The sequence below is a fragment of the Ostrea edulis genome, chromosome 4 (assembly GCF_947568905.1).
Source record: "Ostrea edulis chromosome 4, xbOstEdul1.1, whole genome shotgun sequence".
Lineage (NCBI taxonomy): Eukaryota > Metazoa > Mollusca > Bivalvia > Ostreida > Ostreidae > Ostrea > Ostrea edulis.
Genome location: NC_079167.1, coordinates 67676934 through 67687816, shown reverse-complemented (window position 1 = coordinate 67687816; position 10883 = coordinate 67676934). Strand labels below are relative to the sequence as shown.

At 34.9% G+C, this 10883-nt stretch overlaps 1 protein-coding gene across 4 annotated transcripts in view; it reads right to left on the bottom strand.

Moving 5' to 3' along the window:
• The window catches only part of LOC125669612 (axin-1-like), a 34547-nt gene that overhangs the window by 16985 nt on the left and 6679 nt on the right, over positions 1-10883 (bottom strand). The window contains exons 1-2 of one of the 4 annotated variants that reach the window (XM_048904262.2): positions 3970-4270; positions 1854-2852 (exon numbers count right to left, since the gene is read on the bottom strand). In XM_048904262.2, coding sequence (XP_048760219.1) covers positions 1854-2806 — 953 coding nt within the window. In that variant the 5' untranslated portion in view covers positions 2807-2852; positions 3970-4270. Of the gene's footprint in view, positions 1-1853; positions 2853-3537; positions 3721-3759; positions 4271-10883 lie in introns of those variants that run through there. The other 3 variants (XM_048904263.2, XM_048904264.2, XM_048904265.2) reach the window with 3 other exon arrangements.

The following is a 10883-nucleotide window of genomic DNA, read 5'->3' as shown; positions in this document are numbered from 1 at the left end:
AGAATAAAATATTGCATATTTGATACAAGCTAGTTTGTACCAGTAGCAAGTTTTGTTGGTGTTTCATCACATGCCATATATAGTAACCCTATAATCTTATAAACAATCACACATCATTGAATGACATAACCGGAGTTTGGAGGACTGTCTGCACAAGATTATTCCATAATGAACTTTTATCTAATAGACTGATCTTCTGAATTTCCCAGTTGTGTCTGACAGTAAAAGCACATTGCCATGGATCTGAGCTTGAATTGCTTCATACCGGTGTATTTGTTCTCTTGAGATACGCTTACGATACATATTGGTAAAAAAATCTTTGAGGGTCCTGTTGCAAAACTGAGTCAAAAATATCCAGAATAATCTCTAATTACAAGACAATTGAAAAAGTATCTTGGAACTTTAAAGCAACTAAGATTTTTGGTCAAATATTTGGCGCAGGATGAAATTTGGCCATCAATGAGGCACTGCAGTGCACCTTGTTTTCACCCCTGTTCATCATTCCCTGGATGTGACATCATAAAATTTCACAGATCCAGCCAAACATACATGTGCATGCGTGTGTTGAATGTGTTGAGGTGTGTGCTTCGACATAAAGTGGGTCAGGTATGGCTTGTCAACAGAATTGCGGAGTTGAGTTGCATGTTCAGCCGATAACTTTATCACCTAAAGCTTTATCTACAGACTCTCCTCACTTCAATCACTACATGAAACAAACTGTTATCTATCTATCTATTTACTTTGTAACTTCCTATCGTTCTTTTTTTAATTCAGGTGTTACCTGATGTTTACATTAACAATTTTTAGAATTTTCTGTTCTTAGCCTGTATCTTGTTTTTTGTGTGAAGACAAATCAATTCATCATTAGAATATTTTATGTATATATATATAGGGAGAAACCACTTGACAAAAATTTGAAAGCACATAATAGAGAATAGTGTTCCCATTCACAAAGTACTTGAAAAATTACTTTACATAGATATGTATCATTATACATTTAATATTTGCACCAGGTGCCCTTTCCCATTTACCTGGTATGTGAATTCAGACCTATGTAAACCAAGCCAGATCATATTTCATCTTGCTTGCAAGCCCTTTACCACTTCAACAATGAAAAAGCCTGGCATAGCTTTGATGATCTCCTGAACTAAAACAACTTAATTACCAAAATTTATGATGCTTACTTTTATTTCTTTCTTGTTAAAAGCCTAAATCCAACTTCTCATAAAAAATAGACTACTTTTAAATTCTTTTTTTTCTACCAAAAATACTTTAATGAGCAAGAGATATGTTGCATAATGTGGGACACCTGAAAATTTTGTTTATGTTCCACAATTTTGAAAAAAGTTTTGATCTGACAGATTCTGTTTTTCAGTTGTACCGAGTTGCACTGTAGAACATGGGTTACAAGGCCAGCTCTATATTTCATGTTGTGTTAGATCTAATAAATTCAATCCCTATTTAATATGGCACAGATATATATTTACTTTGTAGTTCTCTGATTTCTTTTGAAACACTGAGGACTACACAGGGTGCAATCTCTGTACCATAAGTAGCAAATGTGATAAAATCAACATTCCACTCTCTGCACCGAAACAAGACCTGTCAATTCACAAATTTTAAAGGCTTTCAAGTCTAATTTGTTTAAAAACGATACAACCCCAGACTTCAATGCACACTTGTCTACCAGATTCCTCCCTGCCCAGTAAGGTCAGTGTGTATGTGACCTTGACTTAAGCATGTTTCAGAGACACTTGGACAATAAAAATGACCTGCTGAGGTCAAGGTTCATACAAAAACAACGAAATGCTAAGTTTAAAAAAATCCAAGCTCCTGCTTTAAGGATGGCTCACCTTGTACTATTAAAGGCTTCTATAGTTCTTTTAGCACTAGGGGGTCGTTTACTACTGGAGGGAGGCCCACACACCGTTGCTGCATTGCCTGTGGAAATGTCCGACAACATCTTGTCTTCTGGTAGGGTGGGCAGGGGCATGGACAAGGGTCTAGCACTATTGGAGCCACTCGAACTGTTGCTATTAGGGCTATCACCTCCTTTTTGAATATATTGCACATACAAGTCACTTTTTATAAATAGGGGATAGCTGTGACAACTCATTTCATTTCGAACTTCTAACTGGGCACCATCAAAAATTGTCCTGTCCACAGCCTGCTTCTTAATTTTTTCCTGAATCGCACACTTTGTCTGCTCCGTGACACATGGTAGTTTATCACTTTTGAAATATTTCCTATTGATAATTTTAATAATTTGTGGAACTTTAATTGGTTCACTTTTCTTCAGGCCCTCACATGCAAAATAGAATTCAACATAGTTCTTTCCGAATCCCTCCTGATCCAAGAAAGTCGTGAACAATGATAATCCATCACGATCATCTAAAAGGTAAGTAAGGTTTTCTGCCCATCGCATGAATGGAGGGGTGAAACTATTTTCCATGTTTTCATGAAATGGGGGAGAATTTGAGTCACTCCCTTCTGGCTCGAAGCCCAAGGGAGCCTCCTCCGTGTCACAACCACTCAAAAGAAATGATTTGTCCTTCGCCGATCGTCTAGGTGTGGCTGCCGGCGAATGTGTCAAGTCCCGGTTGGATGCAGTACTCTTTATGGACGTTTGACTTTTGCTGGACTTCGTGGACACATGACTCTTCATAGATTCACTTGACCTGGTGGACATGCCACCATTGGAAACTATTTCATTTTCCTCCCCTGGAACGGGAGGCCTTGGTGCAGATTCAGTGAAGTTGTTCCCCCCAGACTCACTCAGAAATTGACAAACTTTGTTGCTTGTCATGCTGCCAGTGGAAATCACAGGGGGAAAAAGGTTACTCTCATCTCATCTACGAAGAAAAAGACATGTATATGAAGTGCACTGCAGAAAGAGTTACATTTCTAACAGGAAAGGAAGACTTGTGATATCATCATATTGATAATCAATCTAATTAAAATCAGATATTCTGTAACCGTTACACTGGAGAAGTGTAAAGGTCAGAGAAGATCTGATTTTAATTAGATTGATTGATAATATTCTTGCAAGACAAGATTCAGTTTGTCACTTTTTTTTTCAATATTCTAAAAAAGAAATGCCTCTATTTTGCATATTACATGTAACAAATACAAGCATACACCTCATCTTTAACCACAAATAAATTTTGAATACAAATTTTTTCAAATTCATTGTGTATCAAAGAGTGCACTAGGGCCTATCGGAGTGTGCACTTTCAAAAATACAATCTGCAAACCACAAACGTAGAGTTGATATATTTACCATGATAAAACATTTTTTTCGTTATCAATTTCCCTATTCAAAGGCTATAGAACTTATCACGGTATATTCCTTACATGTAGATATCAATAGCGAATTCCTAACACACATTTCGGTAGCCATTCACATTTTGTACGTGACCTCTTTCTTATGAGCAACCATGCCATTTCCACCTTTCCTTACCAAAGTTCTAACATATAACGCGTGTTATTGATTTTCAACATTAATGATTTTTATATTAATTTCACAAAAATACTCACGTTGATGGTTCAATAACACTCAAAATGTAAGAAATATTTCATGAGAATCCGAGATTAGTAGCCGCCATTACGGCCTATGCAAATCGGGGCACACAAAGGGCCATAACTTTTAAAGATCTACACAACGGGCACCTGCTTAAAACTAAAGAAAAGCCGTGTTAATAGTAACGTGAAACAATAAAGTTGTCTACATTTCATACTATTACGGTCAGTACATGTTACCAGTATTTCCAAATGATGACCTCGTGAAAATCTAAAACCAGAAATTCCTCAGGTAAATATTGCTGAACTGTACACGTGAATCTGTGGTACACAGGTTATTCCATCAATTATTTTGTTAAACAGAAAACATTACCCGATCCGTCATACGCCATGTTATTTCTGAAATCCTTTGAAAAATAATCCAAGTAAACACTAAACCATTGAACTTACTTCACTGTTGTGCGATTTGATCCAAATTATGAACAGAGTTACGTTCCTTTATCAAAATAATTAACTTTGTAAACTCTGGGTTCCACTCCTGTTGTGCGATACAGTGCTAGCGTTGTGCAGTATCACATACCTTGCCGAAAGTAACGCTCGATGTCATAATCAGTTTGAGTTCGTAAAAATGGCGTGCAAGGTATTTTTTTTAAAAAAGTGTTCGAATGTTTAACATCAAAGACACATGCGGCGATCCGGCAGGGTTGTACACTGTGACGTCACTCCTTTTGATGTACCGCACCAATCAGCATTCAGATAGAATCAACATTCAGAAATATCTTGGGGCTAGTCTATCTAATGAGGTTGAGTCAGGTTATACTAGTAAATTGAACCTGTGTTCATAGTTAGATTTTTTTAATCGTTTACAAAATAAAAGTGTATTTTTAATGTAGAAAGAAAGACCTTTAATATTTTACAGAGGAAATAATCAACGTTTAGTTGATTCACTAAATAAATTTACCTTCGCACCCCCAATAAATTTTCAAAGGATTTCAAACTTCCGAAGTAAACTTAGTAGGGAGAATAAGAAATCTTTGATCAGTTTTGTCTTTCTTAAATCGCTATTTTCACAAAGAATTGGTAGAGACAAAATACTTTTCACAAAGAAATATTGATATAAAGACATGTTTTAACTGTTTATTCTAATGATTTGAGAACTGCAGACCAAAGAACAACAGTGCTTAGGACCCTGTTCATCTAACATGTATTTTAACGTTGATCCTATAAAATTTCACAGAGGGATTACTTCACCCGTTTGATGTTTTCCTGGTCATTTTCTGTACGAACATGTTTTAATATAAGAATATATGTTACTCTGAAAATCCGGTAAAAATCTTAAGGAAATTGAAAACACCACTAATACTAATGATTAAAAGATAGAGCTATCAGTCAGCGATGGATTGTGATCTGATCAAAACACATTGAACTTCAAAGGGAATGCCGTCTGACTGAACTCGATTATAATATGACTAATAAACATTGTGAAAATATGTCTCTTTAATAATTTTATTTGTAACACGCGTTCTAATGCTCGTGTTTAGATCTTGCTTGTTTACAAAAGGCAGAACAATCTACTAAAGATCTCTTTGTAAGCGACTTCAAAGACTCCTTCTTTTAATCGGCTATTACATCACTGTGTTAATTACCTTTGATGTATGCCGACTGAGATTTTTTTTCAAGACTAGTGGAAATGAAGTCATTGTTTGAAAATACCTTAACTTTTTCTGAGAAAACAACGAGTCCATTTTTTTAATCGGATTCTAAGATGAATTTGTCCAACCGTAGGAAAGTTGTAGATTGTACTCTCAACGAGTCACTCAGACCCGACCCCACCCCCCTAAAAAAACAACAACAAACAAACAAACAACAAAAACCTATGGTATCTTTTAATTAAAGCAAATTATCTATTGAAATCTTTACGCTTAAAGCTATTTGAACATCTCAAAATGGTTCATTATAAATAATACCTTTTCCACTTCATTATATTTGCACAGATGCAAATAGACGGTAAATTTTTTTCAATTTTGTTTTGTGACAACTTTATCCCCGGAGGGGGAACACAATCAATAAAATGCAATTCCTTCACACCTTCTTCTCTTGGTGAACTCCGCATGCAACAGGGCTCGCGGTCTGTTTAATCCCTTTCAACCAGTAGCGGATACATATCACATCTTACAATTATCTGTTCATTGCATAGAACATCAAAGTCATCGGAAGTCGCCCATCGCCAGTCTTGACGTAACGTAGCGTTAACGCTGACCCGATTTCTCTCGAGTGGGTATCGAATGCTCTTTGATGACAGCTCTTGACCAGATAAGATTAAAAGGACGAACACAGAAATTGTTACTAATCTTTAAATTACGATTGAGTATATATAAAAGCCAATTTCAAGGATTGTTCTTTTATTTCCGACAAGGTCATTCGAAAATTTTAATCAATGTATCGTACCAAAGCTCCCAATTATCTCCTTGACAAAAAGTAAAAAGAAAGAATCTTGTTAGAACTTTCAAATGTAAATGCCATTCTGATAAGGTGCTCTTCATAGCAGACAAGATCGAATTACAATATTTGTTCAACATTTATTATCAACAACAAGAATATCTCGTGAGGAAAACGTAGACATTCACAAAATGGCATTAAAAAGGAACCTTAATTTATTCCTTAATATTTTTTTTAAGGTGATAATAAAACGATCCACAACTTTTAGTACGTGGAAGCATTTTCAATTCAAAAGCCTCCCGCACCTCTGCAGCAAATATACAACCAAAGCCCAAAAGGTCAATTTTTTCTGAAGGGAGAAGGCCCAAATGGCGTTGGTGTGAATGTCGCTAATTAGGTAAAAACGAGTCGCTGAGATACGCATCTTAATTAATAGGAAGGGTATGATAATTAAGTTGAATGAGCTGTCGTATCTTAATCTAGAACTGATTTGAAATCTCTATGGATTAAAAATAATGAATTCTGGTATTGGAATAGGTTACCATATGTATATGTGTGTAGTAAAAGGGGAGGGATACCATAGTTCAGTATGAAGGAATAAGACGTCTCTAATGAAGGGGGCAAAACCTGGTGGGGGTGGGGGGTGGTTAAAATACATTTCGTGTAATGTGGAGGAATTCAGGAGAAAAGTAAACAATCTGTTTTGGAATCGATCACCCAAAAACAAAATATCACGAAATCGACTAAAGGAAATTAAAATCAGAAAGTTTCTTCAACTTTTGTACTTGTTAATATTCATTGTCTCTCTGAGGAAGTGATTCCCATTCCAGTTTTTAAGTGCTGAGTTTTCTCTTCATGATCCCTAAGAAATGTATGCCCATGTGCGAAAAAAAAAATTACCGTTTAAAAAATACATCAGAAAGGGGATGGGGTTCGAACCCTCTAAACCTCTCCTCTAGATTCCGAATACTTTCAACTCGTGGTCGAAACTGCCTCGACTCTTTGCCTTCTTTCCATCTTAAAAAATAAATCAATTCTTCTTCTCTTCCTCATCGGTAATCATTATATAACGCAGCAGTATCGTGCATCCGCAGTAATTGTGAGGGACGCATTCCACAAGTGTGTGACGACTTCAAAGAGCTAAATTCCGAAAATCCAAATGCTGCAGTTGATATGTTCTCTCTCCACATATATACCATAATTTTGCCCTTTGAAATGGTTTTACATTCTGGTCAGTAATTTTCTAGATACTTACATGTTGTTGATTTTTCACCCCCCCCCCACCCCCATCGAAACTTGCATGTACAATCCACGCGCTTGATATTTTTCAAATGCGGAATATTTGATGAGTATACATATATTTCATATCAAAATGACTTTGTGGCACTTTATTCAATTAATAATTTAATTAGATATGAAGAATTTCTCAGACAGCTAAAAAGAACCATAACTCTTAAATGGTTTAGGTACTTTTTATACATATATTTCAAAATTTGCTGCAAAAAATGTTCATATCAAAAACAAAACTCCCATTTCTCAAAAATTCATAATTGTTTTAATCATGCTTTATTCATGAACATATGCTGCTATATGTGCTCAGGATGTCTGTCACTTTCCATAAATCGTCAATCACAGGTGTAAATGGATCTGTAGATAATATATCTAGCCCATCGAATTTGAGTCTTAATGCATGAAGCATCATTCGATAAGGCAAAGTGTCCTGTCGGTTACTGTACATAAAATCACCCACAATTCTGTGTCCAATATGGTTGCAGTGAACTCTTAGCTGATGAGAGCGACCTATAAATGTTTAAGGAGAAAAAAAATTGAACTTTGAATAAATCAAGTAAATTTGCAAATAATTTTAAGTTCCATGATGAATTCAATTATACCTGAGACTTTACAGTGTGTAAATATGGTGCACTAAAATCCAAGGTATACTCTGCATCCTTTAGATCCTACATCTTTGCTAGCCAAGGAGTGGAGTGGACCGAAAACCCTTGGCTAGTGAAGAAGAGTAGAACCTATAGAATGATGATGTCATATTAAACAATTAAACACGGTACTGAGAACAGCTCGACAGTCTATTGCCCTAAGCTGATGGCTTAAGAAAATTAAACTCCGAGCTGTTATTCAATGTACCTCAGGTCTATAATAAACAAATATACTTTATAAACAACTAATTACAATTGTGTACAATACAAAAGCACCTTTAATGAAGTATACTTTTCAAAACAAGTATTTCTTTTAAGTAATGGCATACAAAGAGAGCATACAGAAGATTCATATGATATCCAAAATTCATTATTTCTAACTCGTGTACACCCACTGTAAAGTACGTTTTGCTTCAGAAAACAAAGAGTGCGAATTTACCTATCTGCGAAATTAGCATATATCTTATGCACTATAGTATTGAGATGAAAGTCTTTGATAGGTAGCTTGTGCTTGTGATTTCTGAAGCAAAAATAATAGACTTGAATGAAAATTAAATTAGAATGAGGAAAATTAGAATATTGTTCAAAGCCATAACCTCCCTTTCACGTCTACCATATTCTATTATTTATAACAGCCGCCCAAGTACTACACAACACAGAAACCCTCAAGTGTTGATTGTTACTGGTAGTCAAGAGAATCTTTCATCTGGGAACAATGACAATGTTTGTTTTGTTTTATGTGATCAGACACCATTACTTACTACAATATCACCATTGTTGTTAACAAATCAAATACCATGACCCTATCCCTGGGGGAGGATAATTTTTGATCACATCACTACCTTTCTCAGACTTATGTTTACACTTAGTGACCCTGTCCCATCATGGTCCATAACTGTGATGCCCTCCCATCACATTGCTTGCTTGTTTTAAATTCTGCTCTTGAAGACTTTTATAATGATCTGTCATATGACAACCTTTTAAAAAACTGTCTGCATTGTGTGAAATTTAAAAAAAAAATTTAATACATTTTAAGAACATGATATGTAGAAATAAAGCCACCTCCCCATTTTTACCCCTTCCCCCTGAAATTAGTTTCGACTGATCTGGTTTCACACCAGCCTGGTTGTCTGAAATCCTGGTCTCTATGACATGAATTTTACAATTTTGTTCAAATCCTAATGTGAAATGTAACAATGATGCATCCAACCTGTATGCTCACAGGCACCTGAAGTATGGATTATTACTACCCCCCCCCCCCTTTTCATAATTTTTTTTTGGTGGCAATAATTTCTCTGAAATGTGTGAATTCCCAGTCTCTCTCATCCCTCTTTCGTTTCATGTAATCATTTCACGCTTTTTGTAAGCTTTAGAGATTGGCCTTCTACCGGTATAATAAAATCTCAGTAGTGTTAGTGAAGTTTAAATGTTCTCATTAGTGTTAGTGAAGTTTATAATGTTCTCAGTAGTGTTAGTGAAGTTTAAATGTTCTCAGTAGTGTTAGTGAAGTTTAAATGTTCTCAGTAGTGTTAGTGAAGTTTAAATGTTCTCAGTCATGTTAGTGAAGTTTATAATGTTCTCAGTAGTGTTAGTGAAGTTTAAATGTTCTCAGTAGTGTTAGTGAAGTTTAAATGTTCTCAGTAGTGTTAGTGAAGTTTATAATGTTCTCAGTAGTGTTAGTGAAGTTTATAATGTTCTCAGTCATGTTAGTGAAGTTTATAATGTTCTCAATAGTGTTAGTGAAGTTTAAATGTTCTCAGTAGTGTTAGTGAAGTTTATAATGTTCTCAGTCGTGTTAGTGAAGTTTAAACTATTCTCAGTAGTGTTAGTGAAGTTTAAATGTTCTCAGTAGTGTTAGTGAAGTTTATATGTTCTCAGTAGTGTTAGTGAAGTTTAAATGTTCTCAGTAGTGTTAGTGAAGTTTATAATGTTCTCAGTAGTGTTAGTGAAGTTTAAATGTTCTCAGTAGTGTTAGTAAAGTTTATAATGTTCTCAGTAGTGTTAGTAAAGTTTATAATGTTCTCAGTCGTGTTAGTGAAGTTTATAATGTTCTCAGTCATGTTAGTGAAGTTTACATGTTCTCAGTCGTGTTAGTGAAGTTTAAATGTTCTCAGTAGTGTTAGTGAAGTTTAAATGTTCTCAGTAGTGTTAGTGAAGTTTAAATGTTCTCATCAGTGTTAGTGAAGTTTATAATGTTCTCAGTAGTGTTAGTGAAATTTATAATGTTCTCAGTAGTGTTAGTAAAGTTTATAATGTTCTCAGTAGTGTTAGTGAAGTTTAAATGTTCTCAGTCGTGTTAGTGAAGTTTAAATGTTCTCAGTCGTGTTAGTGAAGTTTAAATGTTCTCAGTAGTGTTAGTGAAGTTTAAATGTTCTCAGTAGTGTTAGTGAAGTTTATAATGTTCTCAGTCATGTTAGTGAAGTTTAAATGTTTTCAGTAGTGTTAGTGAAGTTTAAATGTTCTCAGTAGTGTTAGTGAAGTTTATAATGTTCTCAGTAGTGTTAGTGAAGTTTAAATGTTCTCAGTAGTGTTAGAGAAGTTTAAATGTTCTCAGTAGTGTTAATGAAGTTTAAATGTTCTCATCAGTGTTAGTGAAGTTTATAATGTTCTCAGTCATGTTAGTGAAGTTTAAATGTTCTCAGTAGTGTTAGTGAAGTTTAAATGTTCTCAGTAGTGTTAGTGAAGTTTAAATGTTCTCAGTAGTGTTAGTGCAGTTTATAATGTTCTCAGTAGTGTTAGTGAAGTTTAAATGTTCTCAGTAGTGTTAGAGAAGTTTAAATGTTCTCAGTAGTGTTAATGAAGTTTAAATGTTCTCATCAGTGTTAGTGAAGTTTATAATGTTCTCAGTAGTGTTAGTGAAGTTTAAATGTTCTCAGTAGTGTTAGTGAAGTTTAAATGTTCTCAGTAGTGTTAGAGAAGTTTAAATGTTCTCAGTAGTGTTAATGAAGTTTAAATGTTCTCATCAGTGTTAGTGAAGTTTATAATGTTCTC